The sequence below is a fragment of the Pteropus vampyrus genome, unplaced genomic scaffold, assembly GCF_000151845.1.
Source record: "Pteropus vampyrus isolate Shadow unplaced genomic scaffold, Pvam_2.0 Scaffold36, whole genome shotgun sequence".
NCBI lineage: Eukaryota > Metazoa > Chordata > Mammalia > Chiroptera > Pteropodidae > Pteropus > Pteropus vampyrus.
The window spans coordinates 6,431,439-6,455,946 of record NW_011888817.1 but is presented as its reverse complement, the minus strand read 5'-3'; the positions used below and the strand labels follow the sequence as shown (position 1 = coordinate 6,455,946).

The 24,508-nt window shown below is 39.9% G+C and overlaps 2 protein-coding genes and 1 non-coding gene across 3 annotated transcripts in view; 2 read left to right on the top strand and 1 right to left on the bottom strand.

Moving 5' to 3' along the window:
• Window positions 1-522, bottom strand: part of ATP5IF1 (ATP synthase inhibitory factor subunit 1) — a 2,073-nt gene extending 1,551 nt beyond the window's left edge. The window contains exons 1-2 of the mRNA XM_011357731.2: window positions 359-522; window positions 174-265 (exon numbers count right to left, since the gene is read on the bottom strand). Coding sequence (XP_011356033.1) covers window positions 174-265; window positions 359-445 — 179 coding nt within the window. The 5' untranslated portion in view covers window positions 446-522. The remainder of the gene's footprint in view (window positions 1-173; window positions 266-358) is intronic.
• A 1,468-nt stretch (window positions 523-1,990) lies between these two features.
• DNAJC8 (DnaJ heat shock protein family (Hsp40) member C8) lies at window positions 1,991-22,690 on the top strand. Its single transcript, XM_011357730.2, has 9 exons — window positions 1,991-2,118; window positions 4,666-4,767; window positions 12,119-12,175; window positions 14,782-14,848; window positions 15,360-15,454; window positions 17,019-17,090; window positions 19,489-19,580; window positions 20,704-20,779; window positions 21,859-22,690. Exons 1-9 carry the CDS (start codon window positions 2,041-2,043, stop codon window positions 21,979-21,981), a joined length of 762 nt encoding a protein of 253 aa, XP_011356032.1. The 5' UTR covers window positions 1,991-2,040; the 3' UTR covers window positions 21,982-22,690.
• On the top strand, window positions 4,380-4,498 carry LOC111738233. The gene has a single exon (XR_002779783.1). It is a non-coding gene; the product is annotated as a 5S ribosomal RNA (ribosomal RNA).
• Window positions 22,691-24,508: the final 1,818 nt, after the last annotated feature.

Here is a 24,508-nt window from a genome sequence, read left to right as displayed (position 1 = left end):
TCAGCAGGGCCTGGGAGCGAGGGTGTAATAGGTTCCCGGACCCGGGAGTTTTGCTGGGGGATGGGGTGCCCCTCGGCGCCGGAGCAGGATGGGTTGGGCAAGTGGACGTTTAAGAAGGGCTGGAAGGCCCTCTGAGAAATCTAGGCCTGGACTCGGGACTGCGTGGGCCTCACCGGAAGTATCGTTCCTCTTCGGCCTGCTCTCTTTTCCCGAAGGCCCCACCGGCCTCCCGGATTGAGCCCGCGCCGGAGTCGAGATTCCCTGACTGAGGGAAGAGACAAGGACATTGGTGAAGGTGTGGAGGGGGATACGGCATCCGCGCTCGGGGCCAAGGCGGCGGACACTGCAGCGGGCATACCCGTCCGGAGCTGAAGCTTTGGGCTTGCGTGGCCCTCACGCCCCACACACCCAGCCGCAACCGCGCCGCCAGCGCCGTGACTGCCATAGTTGTCAGTGCTGCACTTCGCAAGTCGCAGGTGGCGCAGCCTCCCTGTAGGCGCAAACGGCTCTGATGGAGGGGCAGCCAATCCTTGAGATGGAGAGGCGGGATGAACCGAGGAGGACCCAATCATGGAAGGGAGAAGGCGGGGTTCCTCTAGTTCACAGCGAATCCTGAGCAGGAGACTCGCGCATTCTTAGCCAACCCCTAACAAGGTCTTCGGGGCCAAAGGATTGGAAAATAATGGAGGAAGTTGTAAGGGAGGGGCAAGAGAGGGTCAGAAGCCAATGGAATGAGTCATGGCGTCCACCCCCACACCACGAATCCGATCCTAAACTTGTTATTATTTAACACCCTAAGGAAGCCTTCTCTTTCCTGGACCACTAGCATCAATAAGATGCTATAAGAGTAAGATAAAAAAGATCAATAAGATGACATAGGGGTTGGGATGAGGAATATCTATGCCCAGATGCCGACGTCCAGCATGCCCAGACTTAGCTAAGTTGTATATGTACATGAATGTGGTCTTTTAAGAGGTGTCAGTGTTCTTTTGTTGCATTGATATTTCACTCTCAACTCTTAGCTTAAATGTCACCCCAAAGAAACCTTCCATGACCTCCTTAGTCATTCTATCATAGCTCCCTGCTTTGTTTGATCTCTCTGTACTTTTTACCTTCTGAAGTTATCAGCCTTGATCTAGTAGGCACTGAAGATCTGTAAAATGCATTAATATATTATCGAATGGGCTTGATAACTGGCCAATGTGGTGCAATGAAGTGGAGAAAAGCATGAGTAGGAGTTTAAGGAAGGCTTTGCCATGACCTTTCTTCAGCCATCTAACAAATGTGAACATGAAAATAGTAGTTTATAACCTTTGTCTGCATCATTTTCTCTCTCTGGGTCCAGTTGTTTCTCCTTTAGACGAGAGGGTTGAGCCAGATTATTTTATTCATAATTATAAAACGACCTTCTTTGCTTTCTATGAAATTGTAGAACAGTTTTTATTACCTTTTGGTTGGAAAAGTACCAGCCTTGGTTTGTATGACTTAGATGGGAAGGGTTCCTGCCGGGCATGTTTTCAAATGTTCATTGCAGGAAACTTGGAAAAACATAAAAGCAGAAAGATAGACATAATAATAATTTATAAGCCCACTACCTAGTGATAATAATTTTGTTTTTAGATTATGTTTAAGTGCCACTCCATTGCATTTATAGGAAATGTCCAGAATAGGTAAATCCATAGGGACAGAACACAGATTGGTTGTCAGGGGTTGGGAAGTAGGGGAAGGGGGAGGAACTGCTTAATTTGTGCCAAGTGTCCTTTTGGGGTGATAAACTGTTTTAGAACTAGATAGAGGTAGTGGTTGCATAACACTGTGAATATACTAAAGGCCATTGAATCGTGCATTTTAAAATGGTTAATCGTATGTCGTGTGGTTTACCTCAACTTAAAAAAGAGCCTATTTAGATTAGAGGTGTCTGGCTGGGCTGCGAGTTCTTTAAAAATCGCAAGGGAGGAGGCGGGGCTAGGGAGGTGGGCCTGTAAGAATTACCTGAGACAGCGCCTGCGCAGGAGAGTCACGTGGTGGCTGGCCGGGGAAATGGCGGCTCCAGGAGAGAGCGGGGCTTCGGGTGGCGGAGGCAGCACGGAGGAGGCATTTATGACCTTCTACAGTGAGGTGAACCACGAGTGAGGAGTGGTGGTGCCAGGGTGATCCCGCCTGGGCCTGCTCTCTCAGTGGGCCTAAAGCAGTGGTCCTCCTGGCCTGGACCGTTGGGAGGCTCCTCTTGTCTGGCCTTCGGGGTGTGGGGGCGGCGGAGGGGGGGGGAGAGGTGTGTGTGGGTGTGTATGTGTGTATGTGTATGTATGTGTGTGTCTGATAGCTTCTGGGGGAGCCCCTGGGCAACGAAAAGAGGCCGTGTGTGTGTGTGTGTGTGTGTGTGTGTGTGTATGTGTATGTATGTATGTGTGTGTCTGATAGCTTCTGGGGGTATCCCCTGGGCGACGAAAAAGAGGCCGGGGTCCGACGTCTGCGGGTAGATGGCGAGTGTGGCCAACGAAGTACCTGGGCGCGCGCAGAGTTCCCCAAGTCCGCGGAGTCGAGGGCTGGCTGAGGCTGGCCTTCTTGGGCTCGACTTAACCGTCTTGGCCCCCGTTTATATTCTGAACGGAAGGACTTTCTACTTAGTCCTCTGTGATGAGTTGTATTAGTGGTTATTTCTGCCATTCGCGAATGCCAGGCACTGTGCATTATGCTAGGTAGGCATCATCTCCATATAAAGGTGACAAACCTTTATATGGAGGTTTAGCTGATGAAATAATTTGTTCTGCGTCTTACAGCAGGTAATAGCTTGGTATTGTGTTAGGACGGGAATAAATTTGTTCAGAGCCTCGTTTACTATGGCATTTCCAGCTCCTACTACGTAGTGGTTAGTAAGTATTTGTTAAGTACATTAATGAATGAGTAAATGAAAGGAAAGCATGCCATTTGGAATCAGGACCTCGGATTGGATTAGCGCAAGGCAGTTAGTTAACTTGACTGTTCAATTATTTCAAGGCACTGATTTTGGAGATCTTCAGTTTCTATGTCTGTAAAACGAGAGTTAATAAAACGACTTTTTATGAAGGTTAATGAAGATAATGTATAAGAAAGGGTTTCATAAGCAGAAGCATTTCTCTAAGACGTAAAGCTGAAGATGGAGCTCTTAGGTTGGCATGGATTTGAGGACTGGAGTTGCTCTCCATCAGGCTGTGAGCTACTCAAAGGAAAGCATATCACTTTCATCTCTGGTATTTGTAGTTTCTTGTTACAAGTAGTGCCTGTTACATAGTAGTTTCTCCAAAGTATTGAATTTTAAAACAGAAATTAGCACATCCTTCATAGTATGTCCTTTTCAGATGTCTCACTTGCAAGTGTTGATACACTGGTACCAAAGTTTATTGGCTTCCAATGACTACTCAGCAATTATAGTGGAACTTATTTCACTTACCAACTATTATTAAAAAAAAAAAAAAAAAAGCTATCCTGGTTTGTTTGAATTGGATGGGAAAAAGTACCTAAAGAAGGACTTTTCAATCATCCTTCCACCAATGTTTATTGAGTACCTGACATGTGCTAGTATACTGTTTAGGTGCTGGAGATATGGTAATGAACAGCAAAGAGAAAAATCCTGTCTTCTTTTCATAGAGCTTGCATCCTATAGAGAAGGATAAACAATAAACAGATAGATGTACAATGTAATATCAGGTAGTGATTTAAATGCTATGAGGAAAAATAAATCTGGGAAAGAAGATAGAAAGTATGGAGAGGGGAGTGGCATGTTATTTTAAAAAAGCAATGAGGGAACATGCTGAAAAGGAATGGCTTTTTCCTGAATGTTACTGAAATTCTTTCCAAACTTGTTTGGTGAGAGGAATAAAGATGGTAAATAACATACCAGGCATTCATTTCAGCTAGCATTCCAACTTTGACAGTGGCACTAGGGAAGTCTTTGTGGGACTGCCTGGTGTCTGTTCTCCTTAGCCTTGTCTTCAAGTCTGGAATTTTTCTAACTCTTAGAGTTTGGTAGGCAGTTATTTGTGCCCTCCCACATACTTTTTAAATGCTGCTTTTAGTATATATTTCAGTGCAATTGTATTTTTCCTTAAAAAAAGTTGTAAATAAAATATGAACACACGTAAGTACATTTTAAATCATTAGAGTGGAAGCTCTTTGTAGGTGGTGGCTGTGACTTATTTTTTTTTGAGTCTTCTTGATACCTGCTCTGGAATCAATGTTCAGGTTAAAATTCTGGTTTACAAGTTGGGTAATTGAGAACAAGTTAGTTAACGTCTCTAAGTCTCACCTTATCTGTGAAATGGGGAAAATAGTAGTATCTACCGTATAGGATCATTGAGGGGAATAAATCTGTGTAAAGTTTTTACAGTATTAAAATTCACATCTATGGCTACGCCACCCTGAAAATGCCCGATCTCGTCTGATCTCGGAAGCTAAGCAGGGTCGGGCCTGGTTAGTACTTGGATGGGAGACCACCTAGGAAGACCAGGTGCTATAGGCATTAAAAAAAATTCACTAAATGAATTTGTTCAAAGTGGTTAGCAAAAAAGCTTGCACACGTAGACTCACAAATGTTTGCCGAACATGTCAGTGAGTAACTTGTTAAAATGACAATTCAGAATTTATATTTGAGCTTTACTAATGAAGTTTCTATCCCTTTTATTTTAGGTGAAACAAATAGAGAAGAGAGATTCAGTTCTAACATCTAAAAATCAGATTGAAAGATTGACCCGTCCTGGTTCCTCCTACTTTAATTTGAACCCATTTGAGGTGAGCTGTCTGACGTTGTGGCCTGCTGATGGGGAGCTTTGCATAGTTGGAAGTAGACTTACATCAGAACACACACCTAATTTGTATCGTAGTTGGAGTTGAACTTGGGTGGCTTTATTGTGAACAGAGCTTGAGAGGCAGCATGTTATAGAAAGTGAGATGGTCTTTGCCCTATCAATTATTCCATCATCTTTTAGCAACCCAAATATATATGGATATATTTTTCAGATATGAAAGGATAAGCTAGCCTTGATAAATTTAGGCTTTTTGGTATAATTTGCTTGATAAAACTTTTGTATCATCACAATAAAAAATATGAAAAAAACTAACAATCAAAAAATGATCATAAGCTTATAGACAAGCAAATATATTTTTGAGGTTTCCTTAGTTTTATACACTTTTCCTGATTATAGTAAATCATACTATTAAAATTTGAAATATAAAGAAAGGAAGAATAAATAATCATGTATAATTCTACCTAAGAGAAATAACCACGTCTAACTATTTATACTTAGACTGTTTTTTAAAAAAGTTTTATTTAGAAACAGAGAAGATCATATTCTTCATGCTATTTTAAATGCTGCATTGTTATATAAAATATTTTTATACATTTTTTAAAGCCGCTGTAATTATTATTTAAATAATTCCTTTATTGTAGAATATTTAAACTAGCTTCTAATTGTTCACAGTTATAGTTTAAAATGAATATTGTTACTGCTTATAAAAATAACATTTATTGAGCACTTATAAAAAACTTTTTTTTATTGTGGCATAAAATTAACCATTTAACCCATTGTAGGTGTAGAGTTCAGTAACATTAAGTACGTTCACAGTGTTGTACAACCATCACCACTATCTGTTTTTAGAATTTTTTTCATCATTCTAAATAGAAATTCCAATAACTCCCCATTCCTCTTCCTCGTTTCTCCAGCCCTTGGTAACCTCTATTCTTCTTTCTGTTTATGAATTTGTCTTTTCTAGGTGGTTCATATAAGTGGAATCATACATATTTGTCCTTTTGTGTCTGACTTATTTTACTTAGCCTAATATTTTTAAGGTTTATCTGTTTTTTGAAGAGTAATTTTTTTAAGAATTTTTTTCATTTAAAAATAATCTCAGATTTGTAAAAAGGTTGCAAGTACACTCTGAACACTTACATGAACTATTTGAGACTAAGTTGTCAATAATGATGCCCTATCACCCTGAAATACTCATGTTTTTCCTACAAATAACATTCTCCTACTGAACTATAATATAACCAACAAAATCAGGAAATGAATATCGATACAATATTACCATGTAATCCTCAGACCCCATTCAAATTTGCTAATTGTCTCAATAATAACCTTTATAACAAAAGGATCCAGTCCAGAATCTCCTGTTATATTTAGTTTTCATGTCTCTTTAGTCTCCTTCAGTCTGGAACAGTTCCTCAGTCTGTCCTTGACTTTCATGACGTTGAAAACATTTCTGAAGGTTACAGGCTAGTTATTTTGTAGTGTATCTCTCAACTTGAGTTTATCTGATGATTCTTCATGTTAGGATTGGTTTATGCAATGTTGTCATGAATATCACAGAAGTCATATTGCATTGCATTCTTCTCTTTACAACCTATAAAGTGGTATGTGATTTTGATTTATTGCTTTACTAATGGTGTTAACTTGATTGTTTAAATAGGTGCCCGCTAGGTTTGCTCATAAAGTTCCTTTTTTTCCCTTTGTAATTAATAAGTTTTTTATGGGGAGGTACTTTGAGACTTTGTAAATATCTTGTCCTTATCAAAGTTTCAATTAATTCATTTATTTGTCAGTAAGGACTTGGGGTTTCCTAATTTATTCAATGGGTTATATTTAGAAATCATTTATTTTGATGCTCAAATTGTCCCAAATTTGGCCAGTGGGTTACCTTTCAAGCCAGCTCCTATCTTTTTTGATATGTCTTCATCATTCTTTGATTACTAAGCATTTGTGTACTTTTCCTGACCCAGCCTGGAATTAACAATCATCAAGGAGCCCTGGTTCCTTTTAGTGAAGAATGTCAGGGGTGGAGGGGAGAGAGACTATCTGTGTGTGTGCACACACACGCATTTACATTCAATTGTAATCCAACACCATAAGATTTACTCTAGCCCCTCCCCGCCCCCATGTTCATAGTTCCCTTTTCTAGTGAGAAATCTGGCTCCCACTACCTTTAATGTATATTTACTTAATTGATTCTACTGTATCAACTGATCTCTCATTGCTAGTTCTCTCATTGCTAGTTTTCTCAAATGAATGCCCTTACCCTGCTTTCCTCTGACACCAACACCAGGCTGCCTCACTGTGCAAAAAAACCCTTCTCTCCACACCTGAGTTCAAAATTCCCATGCCAGGCCGCCCTTCCATGTGGGTATGTTTTTCACCTGGCTCTGGTTCCTTGCACCTGCCCTCCACCTGCTGGAGGCTCTTTTCATTCCTCTTGGGCTCCAGCATCCTCTCCACCAAGCAGGCACCCTTCCTGCCCTGCTGTGGCTTTGACACCCTGTGTCAGGCTACCTTCCTCTGGGAACACGTTCTTCATCTTACTTGGGCTTTGACTGCACACCCCCCTGCATGGAGGCCCTCTTCCCTCTGCTTAGATTTCAACTCTCTGTGCCAGCCATACTTCACACAAATGCTCTCTACACCCTGCTAGGGCTCCAGCACCTTGCATTGAGCTGTCCTTTTACATTGGATGCCTTTCTGCATGGGCACTCACTTCACTGTGCAGAAGCTTCCACTCCTTTTGGTGGAGATGTCCTTGCTTGGGCTCCTGTACCCTGTGTCAGGCCACCTTTCCTTCTGGACACTCTTGCCCTGCTTGGTCTCAAACACCCCATGTTGGGCTATATTTCCATGGAGATGCCTTCCCCATTCCTCTTGGGATCTCATACCCTGCATTGGGATACCCTCCCATGTTGCCAGTCTCACCCTGCATAGGTTCTAACACCTTTGCCAGGTTGCCTGTCTAACACTCTATGCCAGGATGCCCTCTCAACCCACTTTGGCACTCCATATTGGGCTACCCTTCTATGTGGATGCTCTTCTCACTGTGTGACTGGCCACCATTCCCAGTGTGGTCACCGTCTTCTCTTCTTCATTCCAGGTGGGCTGTGACACCCTGCTCTTGGGTCATCTTGACTCCCCACCCAGAGCAGATGTGTACTTTGTCGGCTCTGCCTAATGTATTTGGATTACATTGCTCAGAAAGGAAAGGGGAAGATGAAAAACTTAAGGGTATTTTTGATAATGATTTGGAGAAGACATAAGGGAGATAATTTGAGAGGTAACAAAGAATTTGATGGTATGTTCTATTTAGTCGTACTTTTAATTGAGCATGAAAGGGGGACAAGTAATCATATAACTTAGCCATTTATTTGTTAAGGTAATTAGTGTTTCTGTGGAGATCTGATTGACAGGTCGTCAATCAGATTTCTGTGGAGATCTGATTGACAGAAGTGACAGATTGTTGGGACCAGTATGAGGGCTAGGATTTTAATGCCCTACTACATACCATGGTTTTGGAAGTGGAACTGCACTTCCATAACTCCTGTTCTGAGTATAGGAAGTATATTTGGATGTATAAAGATAGATGGTGAGGTTGGCACACTCAAGAATGTGTGAGATTGTGTTTGAGTGGGTGGGACTCCATGATTGTCCGTTAAAATTTTGTCTTTTCTGTTTCATACAAATGTGCTGGCCACTTTATAGAGTCGGTGTTATAAAGTTGCTTTTTGACTCGAGTCAGAATTAGGTGTTTCTAGCAATTTAGGAAATCAATGATGACTTTTCATGCAAGAACTACTGAGACATCTAAATGAATCAGATTTTTCTACAGAGGTAGACAGACTGATCTTTTTCTGGTGAGTTGAAGTAATGCAGTAATAGTTGTCATCTCAGCTATCACTTGAAATGTGAATAATCTTCCTATACACCACCTTACTGAGTAGCAGGTAGAAAAGGGAAAAATTAGACGGGGAATCCTTTTCCAGGGAGCAGATTATTTCCTTTCCTGCCATCTCGACAGCTGTCTATTTGGACACATTTCTAATCTTAAGCCGTTTTACAATCATCTTTTTTATGCATTCTACGATTATTTTGGGGTTAAGGGACCTTCCTGCTTCCTTCTATAAGCTTAGATGAACCTGTGCCCCTGATTGTACCCTTTTCATGTTCCTTCTTTTGATTTAACTTTAAGGCCCCAGCAGGCAGTACCACAGACTTTATTTTCTGTTTATCTTATTCAGCACCTTGAGAAAAAAGGTGTTTATCTCACAGGACTCTGAAACTTGCATATTATTACCATTTCAGAGAATTCAAGTGTGATCTAAGACTGGATTCCTCTTTTAAGCAGAAGATCCCGAAAAGAGGAGACTATTATAGTTTATTTGAGTTTGGGAACTTACATAAATACCAAAGTCAAGTATTTTTATTGCTGTGATGATTAACTCTTTGTGTTCCAGGGCTGTGGGTTTTTCATTGCAGTATCCCTAAAGTGCGAGATACAGTAGGAATTTTGGAAAAACCTTCCAAGGATAGGAATATTCTTTGTGCTTCCTCGGAGCTATATTGATATGGCATTTATAATTTTCATAAGAATTACTTGTTTATTCCTTCCCTGCTGGACCTTAAATTTGATGAAAACAGTAGTGAGCACAGTTTCTAGCAACCTTTGTGTCCTAAAAGTTGGTACTGAATGTGTAAAGCTGGCTTCAAAGAGCTTTGGGCCTCAGGTGTAGGCCCATTGTCTTCACTGTGTTTCATGGCCATTGCCAGCTCTTAAAGATAGAAAAGGAGTTGGATTAGCTTTGAAGGCACTTGGCGAATTTTATTGCTAGCGTACATGATGATATAATTCTTGGAAAAATAACTTTTGGGGGGTGTGTGTATATTTTTGTATGAATACATACCTTCTTTTGCCAAATCATCTGAAAGGAAGCTGCTGACATTGTGATGCTTCATGCCTAAATACTTTAGCATGCAGCTCTTCAAAAGCAAGGACACATTTCTTTTTTATTAATTAATTTTTTAAATGGTGACATTGGTTAACTAAATCCAATAAGTTTCAGCTGTACACTTTAGCAGTAAGGCATATATATATTTACACTGTGTGTTTACCTCCCATAGTTAGATTTCTTTCTGTCACCACATATTTGACCCCCTTTACCTCATCTACTTCCTCCCTCCCCCTTACCCCCCTACCCTTTGGTAACCACTAGTCTGTTGTCCATGTCCGTGAGTCTCTGTCCTGTTTGTTTGTTCCTTTTAGGTTTATATCTCACACATAAGTGATATCATGTGATTTTCAACTTTTTCTGTCTGGCTTATTTTGCTTAGCATGATTATCTCGAGGTCCATCCATGTTGTTGCAAATGGCAGCAAGGACACATTTCCACATAACCACAACACCATTGCCACACCTAAGAAAAACATTAATTCAGTATCATACAGCATAGAGTCCACATGCAAATGGCCCCAATTGTCCCTGAAAACCTCAATTATAGCTTTTTTTTTTTTTTAAACTTGGGAACCAATCAAGGTTTATAAGTTATATTTAGCATGATTAATTCTAGGCTAGTTTTATTGGAGGCGTGTGTGTGTGTGTGTGTGTGCGCGCGCGCGCGCGCGTGTGCGTGTGCGTGAGAAAGAGAGAGAGAGGTTTTACAGCAGAGAGAGAGACAGAGAGCGCGCGCGCTTACACCTAGGGTTTGTTGATTTTGGTTTGCTCTAATACATTCCTTTTCACCAGAACCAAGGTATGTAAGGTTCTTCTCTGAATATTTATGTACATATAGTTATCTCCCTTTATCTGTAAATCTTATATGGCTGCATTCTTCCTCTCAAGTGACTTTTTCCCAATTCCTTTCTTCCTTGGGAAGGTATGAAGGCATGCACTGACTCCTGAAAATTTTTTGTTTTGAAGTTCTTCCTTCTCCTACATGCCCAGTTGTGTCCCTAGCATTTGAGAATGGGTATGCTCTCGTCATAACCTTAAAGTCTGTTGAATGCAATGGTGATTCAGCTTTATTGCCTACTGTTATAGGTGGACTGTTTGAATATTTTGAAAGCTTGCTATAAATCTCGACATTGCTAAGACCCTGTAAACATCTGACTAAGCTTAGAAAATTACTTTTCAGTTTTAATTTCTCTGATATGCATTTTTCATTTCAAGATTTATTTTCATTTTTTTATCTTTACCCCCCTTAATAACTGATCCTCAGTTCTACTAGCTTCAAAGGCAGTTATTTCTAACTGTAATTATTATTTTGTATCAGTTCTGCTTAAACTTTTCATGTGATTCAAATCAACTGGGGATCTTATTAAAGTGTTGATTTAGGATGTAGTCACACTAAAGGGGGACCTGCTCTTCTGAATTTCTAATAAACCCTTCTAACTCTTTATCCTTTCAACACCTTTCTCTGGCCTTGAATATCAAGTAAACATAATAGGTGCTGTGTTGAGTCCATGGACTACACTGTGAAATCATCTGCTTTAATTGTATATCTTATAACATTTTCCTTCTAAAAAGGCATTTATTTTATGGTAACTAAAAATATGTTTCTCTTGCATGTTTATCTTTACATTTCTAGTATGTAGCAGTGTGTTCAGCAGGCAGTAACTACTATGTAAATATTTGAATGAATGTCTGTATTTGTGTTGATAGGGTTAGCATCCTGGATGAGGAATGTCAACACCAGGATACCTAGGCTTGGAGAAGAATGATTAACATTATTTTTTAAGGCAGAGTTGCTCAAAAAAAAATACAGATGTTTCTGCCATTTGGAATCAGACTTTTCTAGAGAGGGCCCCGGGAGGACGCACTGATCACAGGTTTCCACAGGTGATTCTGATGTTCACTCTGGGCTGAGAACTGTTGGGCCATGTAAATTATAGATGTAAAGTAGAGCCAAGTGGGCATTTTGGATTGAGGTGAAAATTAGGTAGCCAGCGTAACTTTTTCCCTGTTGAGTTCTGTGCTTTCTCCACACTTGCAAAGATAAGTAGGGGTTTAGGGGGTGGGTACTTAATGACTGAGGGAGAAATGCAACATTTTCTCATTGTCTGGAAACATGTCTCTGGGTATAGGGGAAATTATTTTTCTGATGGGGTGAAAGTAACTGCTGTATTAATTGAGAACCCTAAAACAGTATAGTTATTATTTTATTGATTTGCTGATTTATATTTCTTGATCATTTTTTAGAACTGTGCGCTAAGTACTGTTCCAGAATGCTGAGTACTATTATAGATGTTTATAATATGTATAATTATTGGGTACGTGTTAAATTTATAAATTCTTTTAATTTCTATTACAGTTTTGATTTTGATTCTTTCAGGTTCTTCAGATAGATCCTGAGGTGACAGATGAAGAAATAAAAAAGAGGTTTCGGCAGGTATGGTCCTAGTTCCCTGTGATGGATGCAGTTTGAACCTTTTGAAAGTGCGAGCACGTGATGATTCTCTTAGAAGTTGGCATACAACTTTTGGGCCAAAATATAACCTTTTTTTTTTTTAAACGTAAAGCTATGTAACTTTTAGATAAAAAACCTCATTGTGACATAAAATATTAAATAATGACCATAGCTTACCTCTGAATTGAATGAATTTTATTCCAAATAGAATCTTTCCAGCCCCTTAATTAAGAGGGAGAAGTGCAAAGTAGAATAGTAGAGCTTCACATGGAGTCATACTTAATCCTCTGGCTTCCAGGAGAGAACGTGTTAAATGATTTGTGCAGTTTTTTAATTCTTAAAACCCCATTCCTCATCAATTTTCTTTTGCAAATTTAAATGAATACCCAAGAGATAACTAGTTTAATATAAGGAGTGCTTTCTGGAAATTCTCTAGGAGAGGAGATCCACAACCTCTGATTCTTGTTCGTTCTAATGTTTAATAACTTGAGCTACAAAGTTTTATGGTAGCCTTTTTAAAGACCCTTCTAGTTTTGACACCTGAATAACTCTCCAGCCTTTCCTTCTGTGAATTGAATAATCAAAGTTCCTGTAATCTGCCTTTGCAAATTGGGTTTTCTACATATTTCATGTCTTCTTTTTTTTTTGTACTTTCTCCAGTTTCTTTATATCTTTTATGTTCTACATATTCAAAAGGGCTTGATCAATGCTGAATATTCTCAGATCCTGCATGACATACTTGGTTTTATTTTTATTTTTATTTTTATTTTTTTTAAGTTTATTGGGGTAATTTTGGTTAATACAATTATATAATTTTTGGTTATACATTATAATTTTACATCTATATATTCTATTGTGTAATTACCACCCAGAGCATACTTGTTAACATCCAGTGTTATGCTTGCTTTTTCAATACAGTAATTGCCCCCATGTTGCTGATTCATAATCATCTAATGATGTACTATTAAACCAAGATTTTTTTATCTTTGCCTACTCAATCATTTCCCATTATATAACTATATTTTTTTCTTCCTGAGTTCTACTCTGCACTTATACTCAGCTTTTTTCCTTTTTCTAAAATTTCAAGTTTCCTAATGTTATGTATTAGCAGTCTTTTTCAATTTAATAAGCAAGCAGTCAAATCCATAGTCAAAACAATGTTTTACGTACTTATGCAAATAACTCAATAAGAATTCTTATTTAGCCATTATTATGACCTAATAGTTAACATAACCTGGAGCTATATGACTTGAATTTTGATCTTGGCTGTACCTCTTATAAGCAGTATGAACTTGGGCTAATTTCTTTCAACCTTTCTGTGCCTCTTACTTCAATTGTGGAATGAACAGAATGATGATGTCTACTCCTGGGGTTGTTATGAGGACTTAAATGAGTTAATACAGAGAAAGCACTTACAATAGGGCTTGGCATATATTATTTCTCTTTATATGCTAACTGTTGTCTGTGTTAGACAGTATGCTAAGTTCTTTACTTGGGTTATTTCATTTTATCCTTAAAACAACCCAATGAGATGTAGGTACTGAGTATTGTCCACCTTACTGAGGAGGATGCTGAGGCAGAGGCGGGTTAAGTGAATTGCTCAAGGTCTCACAGCTGGTAGTGAGTGAAGTTGGAATTAGACCCTGAGATTCTGTCTTCAGTAATGCAGGATTTAGCCTTAGATCCCCACTTGCTCAACAGTTCAATCATTCCTCAACAGTTCCTGTGTTCTAGTTAGTTGGTTTCTGTCTGTTAATGACAGTAGGTCAGTAGTCCTTAACTGTGGCAGTCTGAAAGAATCACCTGTGGAGCTTTTCGTTTTTTAATTTTAACAAAAAATATTTAGTTATATGCATCTTTAAAAGAAAGAATAGAGCAGTCAACTCCCATGTACTCACCATCTATATGGAACAGTTTGCTTCGTTAACTATATGTTTTTGGTTGAATTGTTGAAAAATAAATTATAGACGCCACGGTACTTCACCCCTAAATACTTCAGGATGAATCCCCCCAAATAAAAAAGGACATTTTTTTGCATAACTTCTATCACCCCTAACAAAATTAACACGAATTTCTTACTATTATCTGATTCCCAGTCTAGTAGAGATTTAACAAGTACAGATGCCAGAGACTGATTCAGAAGTTCTGAGGGTAGAAAGCACTCCTCTGTATTTTTTTAAAATGTCACAGAATTGGAGCACAACTATCAGTGAGAACCATGGCTTTATATTAGGAGTTCTTTTCGGAAATAGACTATGTTTCATACCTGTTTCATCCTCTTTAGTGCTCAGAATAAGGAACCTAACAGGAACTCACTACTTTTAAATGTCCCTCTCAAGTCATCACAATATCTTCATAATTCTAGGCTTACATTTATTCTCTACTTTGTGATTAAAACCCTCAATATTTCCCAGTTGTGCATTTATCTTTTGGTGCTTGAATTTTGTATTTCTGGGCATATTAATTTTTTAAAAATGCCTCTGGCTAACAGTCTTTTTTGCCATAGTACCTTAGAGCTTTTGGTTGTAAAGAGTGCAGACAAAGAATAAATGTTCTTTTTATTGACAAACCTAAACTTTCTCTTATAGTTGTCCATACTGGTGCATCCTGACAAAAATCAAGATGATGCTGACAGAGCACAAAAGGCTTTTGAAGGTATTTGTAGATTTACCTGCTTCTGAATAACATACTGTCAATGTTAGGGACTAACTGTTCCTTGTCCTGGATCAAGAAAAGAATGTTATAGTTTTGTCTTCTGGTCATGAAGAAGTTGTGGTTTTCAGTAGAACAGTTGTCATTCCAAAGCAGAATACTACTGTTTAAGAAATAAACCTTAACTTTGTTAAAACTTTTATGTGCCAACAAAGACTGTTATTGCATAGGATCATTTTTTTTTCTTAGAACATAAAAAAATAATTGGCAGTATTTTATCACTGAATTAAATCTAGATGTGGTATATTTAGCCTTGAGTGTATATTTAACTTTTTCCAAGGCTCTCAAGGAAAGTCATTGCTATAGTTGTATATTTTTAAATTAGTTTAACAACAGTAAATAATTTAACAAAGTAGGGAATGCTTTTAGACGGCACAAGTCCATTTACACTGAGTATAGTTCAGACTTGCAGAGGGTGTTTGCAGAAACAGTTAACTTCAATGTTTTGCATTAGCTGTGGACAAAGCTTACAAGTTGCTACTGGATCAGGAACAAAAGAAGAGGGCCCTGGATGTAATTCAGGCAGGAAAAGAATACGTGGAACACACTGTAAGTATTTATAGTGCCGCTGTGTTTATAGGAAGTATTAGCAAGCCTTGGGCACGTCGTAGGAGGGTAAATGCTGACATAGCAATGCCTGCTGGCATGATTGTGACTGCTTATGTGGTCTCCAGCACTTTGTTGTGGTGATCATGAATAGTGTGTGCCTAAAGCTATAATTCACCCCTAAAGCTCAAGATGAGGAGTGGCTAGGATACTGCTCCATCCTCTTTCCTTACCAGTCCTGTGTTGTGGAGAAAGGGCTTTTCTTGTCCTCTCTGTACATGTCACATTACCCCATTATGAGAGTGGAAAAATAGCCGTGGTGACACTTGGCCCTTGATTTTTACCTTGTCCCTGTGAAGGGGTTGGAACATGGGCTTGAAATAGTCTGGCAAGGGGATATGAGTAAGTGTTTTAGAAAAATAGGAGGAGCTACATGTCTGTGATAACAGAGAAGGACTCAACTGAAATAAATTTTAGTTAGAGCTGGTGTTATTTTTTGATTTGCATTACCTAAATCTGAGTGGTGGGAAATGTTAGGGTGGTTTGCTTGAGGTAAGAAAGGTTGTTGCTTTAATTTTTTCCTTGCTGGGGCAAGAATCTTGAGGCCATTTATAAGAGCAATGTTAATTGGAAATGAATATGGATGTGACCTTTCTTTAACTTTGGAATCTGAAACAGATTTTATAACCAATAATAATAATGAGTCCAATTTAGATGAGGAAAATGAGTACAAAGAGGAGATGGATGGCCATAACTGTGACCTGCTGGTCATGTGTTGGAAATGGCACCTGTAGGCCCAGTTCTGGTAAAAATCAGAAAGCTACCTGACAATTTGTCCTTGAGTCATTGTGGTCGTGATAGTTACCCTTTCTGTGTATTTCATCTGTAAAGGAGCCATCCATCTTCAGTCTTTCTGACCACAAGGTGGCAGTGGGGCCTTTCTGAGCTTGGAAAGCTCTTGGCTTTTTGCAGCTGTAATACACCAAATGATTATGTAAATGGGTATATTTAATTTTTTTGGATCTCAATGGTTGCCAAAGTGATAAAAAAAAAAAACCAAAAAACAAAACACCAATTAGCATGATGTGAAAATTATTGGTTTATAGGGATTTCGCAGTGAAAATGATCAATAATACAGTTGTAGTAATGCCAGAAAAACAATACTTAACATATTCTGTAGCTTTTTCTAAAACATGACAAATGTATTTTCTTTGCTATAAACACGTAACTACAAGCTGTGAAAGATAAATGGCTTATGTGTTGAATTTATCAAAGGCTCTTTCTATCTGGCCTAGGATTTGGTGAGGTGGGGACAGCTTCCTCACTGGTCCCTTTTCATCCTTCCAGATAGACTGGATTTTTAGGTGAGGTTAGAGAAAGAACTCCAGTTCCCTGTTTTCCTTGATTGCATTGCTGTTTTGTATGGGAGGGCAGCGGCTCATCATTTTTCAATGCAGGCTTTTTGTTACACCCATACATAGAGAAAAGTGCACATGTCATGTGTGGTGCTTAATGGATAGTCTCAAAGTACAGGTGCTCATTTTCTGATGAAAAAAATTCTTTTTAGGTGAAAGAGCGAAAAAAGCAATTAAAGAAGGAAGGAAAACCTACAAATGTGGAGGAGGATGATCCAGAGCTGGTGAGTTAAATGTGGTAAAAGTCACCTTATCTTGTGTGTTTGAGTTCACTGATTGGTGGGTTAAAGAGAGGGAAGCCTAAAGAATGATGCATACGTACTACAAACATTTTATTTTAATTTGAAATATTAAATTACACTCATTCATTCTTTTTAAAAATTCATTCTTTTTTGACATAGGGCTGTGGCCTTTTGAGTATGTGTCAGCTGATTGGAGTTCATAGTTGACTTTATTTTATGAAACACACACACAAAGCATTATCCATAGTTTCTAGCACTTTTAACGTATGTTAAAAACTTAGGTACGCATGCAAACCCAGAGTAAAATCCTAGATACTTATAATTTTTTTCTAGTATTTTCCAGATGTCTCACCTGTACCTAATTCAACAGCAGTTAATTTTAGGGATTCAGTGTTCATTGACTCTTTTCTAAAGCATTCTATTTAGTTTTAAAAGAAACAACAAACATTTGTTTTCGTAACCACATTCATCAATTTCTGTGATATTCAGATTATGTAAGTACAGTGGTAATTGCAGCTGCCACCCGACAGCTGTGTGAGTGACCTCAAGTGGCTCTTAAACAGCTGCCTACCAGCATATGTTCTCATCGTGCCCCAGGTGATAATTTACAGAGCTGTGATGGAGAGCATTGGGTAATCTGGTGGGTTATTTAGTGGAGGCAGGTTAGGAGAGAGATTCTACTTCAATGTTTATGTCTGATTGCCTCACTAGCCTGAAAAATTTAAAGTCATAATCTCGCCTCAATTTAGGTAAGTATGTAACTTACCCGTGTGCCTGACTTGTTTTTAAAGATTTATAGAGGAGAGGCCTTCTTGCTAGGGAAACTTCTTGCAACTTCTCTAGCTTCAATGATTTTGCTAACAGTGACCGATCTCATCTTCCATGTGGTGACATTGCTTAAGAACTGTTAGGCCATATTTTCCACTAGCAACCTGTTTTGGGTTTACTCTGTTTCAGTATTTTAGTTTTTTCTCCTCAGTCTTAATTATTCTCTCTAGTACTACTTTTCTGAAGACTTTCTTATTAATGCTCCTTGGTTCTTTTAAAGTTGTTAAGAATCCTAACTTTTTTTAGTTGGAAAAAGCAGAAAAATAAAACCAGTAAAATGCACCTGAGCCATCAAAAACCCAGAAAACTATAAAAAATTAAAAATCACCAATAACTTTTTATCTAGGAGAGTTTAGAGCTTTTAAAGATACTCATTTTTTACTCCTTTGATATTTGTCTTATTAGAGACTGGAGTTTTGTCAGCATCGCTTTCATTGAACAGTGCCTGGCAGGGTAACAGCATTAAAAGAAGTGAGAAAATTTGAGACTCCTTTACTTTCTTTTATCTTCACACATTATTCTCTGCTCCATTGTGTCTGATTTTAGGATATAGGCCCTATGAAATCTGCATGATGGGTTATTTTCTATATTTCTTTGTATATTTAAAATACTTTATATTTGGGGAAAAAGTTTTAAAGACGGAGTTCTGGTTTTTTTTAATCTAATGTGTTATCTATTTCTGTCAGTGTACTAGTTAGAATATAAATTCAGCTGCATCATCTGAGACCCAAAATGTTGGTGGTTTGAACAAGATAGCAATTTTGTTTTCTCACCTATATAATAGTCTTTGGGAAGATGGCCATTGGTATGGCAGCTGTGGACCATGTATTGTCCAAGGACTCTGTCTTCTCATTCTTGTGACTCTGCCAATACGGATATTGCCTCCAGTCCAGAATAGAGAAAGGGGGCAAGGAGGGATAAGCCTGCTTCTTCTAAGAATATTCCAGGAAGTTGCTACATCACTTTTCCTAATACCCCGTTGGCTAAAACTTAAATTACATGGCCACATCTAGCTACAAGGAAGTCTAGGAAACACAGGCTTTTAAGGTAAGGAATTTTAGATGGAGGGAGAACAGATAATGAGGTGAGGTGGACCAGGCGACAACTAGTAGCCCTGCCAGTCAATAGACCCCTAAGACTGGTCTGCTTGATAATATCTTCCTATCTCTAGCACCTATTTCTATGCCTAGCACAGAATAATTATAAAATATTTGTGAAAAGAATGAAGGTTATTTTTGCAAGGTCCTTGGAGGAAAGGGCCCTCCAAAATCTCAAGTGGTTATTGTAAGCAGGTAGAACTTTTTCCTTATTGGTGCCTTTTATGAGTAAATTTTCTACGTATCATCTGCATGGTGAAAGTGGCAGAAAGATCTCATAGGTGGATCTGTTATTTATCTCCCAAGAGAGCATCATTAAATGGTTCTCTTGAAGAATCTTTTTTCCTTGCTGAGTTCTAATCTGCTTGTATCTTGGGCTCCATCTAAAAGTACTTGATTTAAGTTGCTGGTAAAACATTTACTTTAATTTTCTTTCGTTCTTTATTTTCTTGTAGTTCAAGCAAGCAGTATATAAACAGACTATGAAACTCTTTGCTGAGCTGGAAATTAAAAGGAAGGAGAGAGAAGCCAAAGAGATGCATGAAAGGTATATCTCAGATTATTTACTTAAACAATGTCTAAATACAATGTCTAGATACCAACATTGCTCTTTGGGTATTTTGAAGGAATTATGTGATATGTCATGTAAGACAGTGATCCCCAACCTTTTTGGCACCAGGGACCAGTGATCTTATGAGAATCTAATGATGATCTGAAGTGGATCTGAGGTGGAGCTGAGGCGGTGATGCTAGCACTGGGAAGCAGCTGCAAATACAGATTAAGTTTTGCTCACTTGTTCACTGCTCATCTCCTGCTGTGTGGCCTGGTTCCTAACAGGCCACAGACTGATACCAGTCTACAGCTCCGGGTTTGGGGACCCCTGACGTAAGAGACTGTCTCACATAGTAATCCGAAACAGCCAAACTTTTGAATCACCAGGTTAAGAAATTCTGACTTTTGGGAAGTATTGACTAGACCTGTCCTTAGGCGATTTCTAATCAAGAAGTCTGTTTGTTTTTTTCCTGATATCCTTGAGTGAAATAGGCAGTTATTGAGGCCATTTGTTACTGAGGCCAGACCTTTTTGTGTAACTAGTGGCTGCAGCTTTGGTGATATGTAGTTGTACAGTGTAATCACTTACACGATGTTTATTGTCCTAAAATGTGGTTTCCCTGGCTCATCAGAAGTCTTGAGGTTAATTTAGTTTATATATTTTGTGTTGTTGAGTGGTGTTTAGCAGTAACTAGGTTTTGTTAATTGAGGTTGTGTGACATGTTCTTATTTTGGGGGTAGGGTTTTGTGTAGAGATCCTCTTGAGTAAGAACCTCTGCTACTGTAATAGTCATTCTACCGAAGTAAGTGGCTTGGGTTCTCGAGATGGCTTTGCCAGTGGCTGAGCCCAGAACCTCTTATTAGTGTCTACTGGACTTTGATGATTTTATCTGTCTATCTGTGTAACGGGAATTTATCTCTTGCCCCACAGTCTCATCTGCATGTTTTAGAATGAGACGTTCATGAAAGTACTTTGAGCCCTTTCCAGACAGCCGTCTTTGGAGAACCCTAGGGAACTGGTTTACTTTATATGCTTGCTTCTGTGCGGAGATGCCTTAACTTGTATGGTTAACACAATCTCTTAAGTATAAAATACTATGGTCTTCTTTTCCTCCTAGGAAGCGACAGAGGGAAGAAGAGATTGAAGCTCAAGAAAAAGCAAAACGGGAAAGGGAATGGCAGAAAAACTTTGAGGTAAATTTCTAAGGTGGCTAGGGATTCTTATTCCAGAGTATGAAAACTTCCTAGCATAGAAACTTGGTGCCTGGGGCATTCCCAGGACTCACTGGGGCGGGCAGCGAAATGGGATATGTGGGGAAGAGCCGGAGCTTTGGAGAGTGAGTCTGGTTCTGGCTCAGCCACCTCTAAGCTCTGTAGCCATCACATGAAGATCCCTGAATGGTGTTTTAGTGGTTGTGGTGGGCATAGCTGCCAAGTGTGTTCAAGAAAAATGGTTTGTGCATTTAATTTAAGGAGCAAACATGGAGTTGTGCCCTACTTAGAGATCTTTTAGTAGAAACTGAGGTTCTTGTGACCCCAGTGTCCTGCCTCCAGAGAGACTTATGACTTTTGAACTTGATTTTTCTATGACACCCTCGTTACATCCTTCAGGTGCTCAGCTAGTATTCTGAATTAAGTAATATTTGGTCTTTTCTTCTATAACTTTTAGGTCTCAGAGTAGGGATTAGCTACCCAGAGCTGATGACTTTGTTTCTGTCCCACTGCGTGTATGAAAAGAAAAGGAATAGGCCCCATGATAAGGAGGAAGAAATCTTAGTGGCCCTCTCAGCACAACTGCCTAAGCTTTGTGCTGGCTTCGAGCCTCCATCCAGGTTTTGGTGGGGAGAAAGAAAGCTGCAGTGGAAAGGGTGGGGTGCTGCTTACTAGCTGTGTGGCTTCAAGAACATGATTTAACCTCTCTGAACTTGGTGTTGTCATTTGTGACATGCTGTGGCGTGACACACACTGCTGTCAGCTTTTTGCGAGAATGGGAAATGGCAAATGCTAAATGTCTAGCCCAGAAGTCCCATCAAATGGTGGCCTCATTGTTGTGACCGATATTACTCATTTTGTCCCCTTCCAACCTGCGCCTGGCTTATCCTGCCTTCTAGGACACTTTTCCTGGGTCCATGGGCGTGGAAGAAAAACTCTGCTCTGTTGTTCTTAGATTATTCCAGAGGGTTGAGCTGGGCTACAGGGGGAATGGCAGAGCATGTTCAGGCCCTTCCTCTCATTAACTAGTTTCCTACTCCTCAAACTTGTTTTGTGCTTAGGAAAGTCGAGATGGTCGTGTGGACAGCTGGCGAAACTTCCAAGCAAATACAAAGGGGAAGAAAGAGAAGAAAAACCGGACCTTCCTGAGACCACCGAAAGTAAAAATGGAGCAGCGTGAGTGACCACCTCGGGTCACGGCCACAGAACCTTCCCCCAACTGTCTCCCCTCTTGCTTTGAAGGACTCATTCTTTCCTTCCGTTTCCACCCCAACATAGAGTAGTATTTGCTTTTTAGTCCATTTTGTTTTCAATACAATTTAATATCAATCAGAGTAATTCTTTTGTACATTGAAATGAGGGGCTCGGTTTAAAAAGAAACCTTCCCCTACCCCCTACCCCTAGGCCAACCAGGATTGGAAGGTGCCACCATTGGTGCTGCCTTCTCTTCCCATAGCCTGTAACTTAATGTTTTGTACTTCACTGAATTGTGATGATTAGAAACTTCGTGTATAGCTTGTGGGAATCATCCATTTAAACATATTGCTTAAAATGGTGTTGCCGTGACTTCAGAGACAAGCCTGGGCCACCTTAGGAAGCCCCTTTGCTTCAGTGTCTTGCTTCTGGGTGTGGCATCCTTGGAAGCCCCAGATCAGACAGGGAAGGCGGTGGGTGCCAAGCAGTCGCTGGATGCCCTGATATCCTGTGGCGTTTGGCATGTGCTCTCCCATCTGACTGACCAGTCCTTGTGGCATGAAGCTCTGAGCCACCCAAACCTCTTCACTTTCCAAAGAGCTAGCAGTCCTCCATCCCATCCCAGTACCATTGTGTCCTAGCCTGTCTGCGTTCATTAGTGGTAATATTCTGTATGTGTAATAAATTTTTATACCCTAACCATTGATGTAGTTTTCTTTAGATATTATCCCAAGGTAGGGTCCCTCGTCTGGTTGGGTCCCTTGTCTGGCTTTGTCTTACCCTGAAATGCTTTGGAGTTCCGGCTCCCTACCACCTATTTGCTAAACTTTAGTTTCTTTATCTACAAAATGGGAGTATAGGTTACTGTAGCAGTTTTTAGGGAGGAGAAGCCATGACATATATAAGGCAGTTCCACAGTGCTCAGTGGGTGTTGCTAATAATATTTCTGTGTTCAATGAAGATACTGATTATTTTGAAGATTAAACGAAATAATTCTTGAAAGTACACAGCTTATTGTATATACTCAGATGTCCTGCTGGCTGTGAGAGACTGGATTAGCCCTTGAGAGGGACATATAAGGTGAGAAATAGAAAGATGACACTTAAAATGTGAAGATGTAAGAAACTGGGTGACTTGAAACAAGACTTTTTATAGTGTCTTGTAGACAAGAGGAACAATAATCACAAGGCACTATGTCTTTGTAGTATCAAGAGATACTGCAACTTCGATTTGCTTCCCTATGGGAGGGAAGCTTGAGTGTCTTACTGTCCAAGTGCAACTGAGTGTATCCAAACTACAGATGAATTAGAGCACAGCGGGTAGAAGCGGGGTGGCTCTAGTTAGAACTGGAACAAGGCAGAAAGAGGGAACTGTTTTGTTACCTTGCAGAGTGATACATGTCATGAGGTAATACAGACTGTCCTGTGCTGGGAGCAGCAGCTGTCTCTTCTAGCCAGACAGAGTGACACTGCCTCACTCCAGCATGTGTGTGTACACACCCCACCTCTTCCTCAGAGGTCCTGTGATGGTTAGAACCCAGAGGTTGATGCATCTGTTAGAAATACCTAGCATAAACAAATAGGGGAGTATTTGCTCACATAAGAAGTCTGGTGGCAGGCACTCTCCAGCGTTGTTCATGGGCTCACTAGTACCACAGGGGAACCAGACTCTTAGTGTGCTGCCCCTCCATCCTCTCCGGAGGACTTGTCATCTCATAGTTGCGTAGTCTCAGAAGGTTGTGGCTGCACCACACTTCATACTGATTGCTAAGTAGAAAGAAGTCATCCAGAAAGTCAGAAATTTCCCCCAAAATGTTATTGGCCAGAAGATGGTTACATGGCCACCTCTAACTATAAATTTGGAAAATAGTGAATAAGAATGGGCAGGCCATAGACCAGGACTTGTCTCACGGAGCTGGGTACCTACTGTTTCCAGTTAAGTTTTGTTGGCAAAAGGAAGGGAATTGATTGCTGGGGATGACTAAGTGGCACAGGTGGGGTAGAACTTGAGGGAAAGATGTTCTAGTCAAAGGAAATAGCATGTACAAAGACTTGAAGGTAAGAGCACAGCCCATTCATGGGACTGCACATCCTGTCATGCCTGGAGCATAGGATTGGGTTGAGGCGAAACCAGGGAGGTCAGAAAGTCACATTAAGGAGTTTGGATTTCAGCCATGACACCCTAATTTCCCAGATGGATCGAAGCCTTCTCATTTCCTTTCCTGGCACATTTTTTAGCCACAGACCCACTCCGGAGATCAGCAGCAGCCCCAGTCCATTCCCAATGCTGCTCAGAGCAATCTTTCAGGGATGACTTCGCCAGAGAGAAGGGTGTGCGCTGGGCTTGGCATTGAGGCAGCATTAGTCAAGATGCCTCCAGGGTGGGGCTGTGGCTGTGTGTGTGGCAGCTTTTCCAGTCCCTTCATTTGTGAACAGGTTAAGAGACTTCCAGCAGGAAAGGCCCTCTGGAGGAGTGCCAGGGCCCAGAGGGACTAAAAGGCTGGAGGAGCCACTTCAC

Coding starts and splice junctions, on each gene's coding strand:
- DNAJC8 (XM_011357730.2), top strand. CDS start 2,041: ATGGCGGCTCCAGGAGAGAGCGGGGCTTCGGGTGGCGGAGGCAGCACG. Junction 2,119..4,665: donor TTATGACCTTCTACAGTGAG/GTGAACCACGAG, acceptor CTTTTATTTTAG/GTGAAACAAATAGAGAAGAG. Junction 12,176..14,781: donor TAAAAAAGAGGTTTCGGCAG/GTATGGTCCTAG, acceptor TTTCTCTTATAG/TTGTCCATACTGGTGCATCC.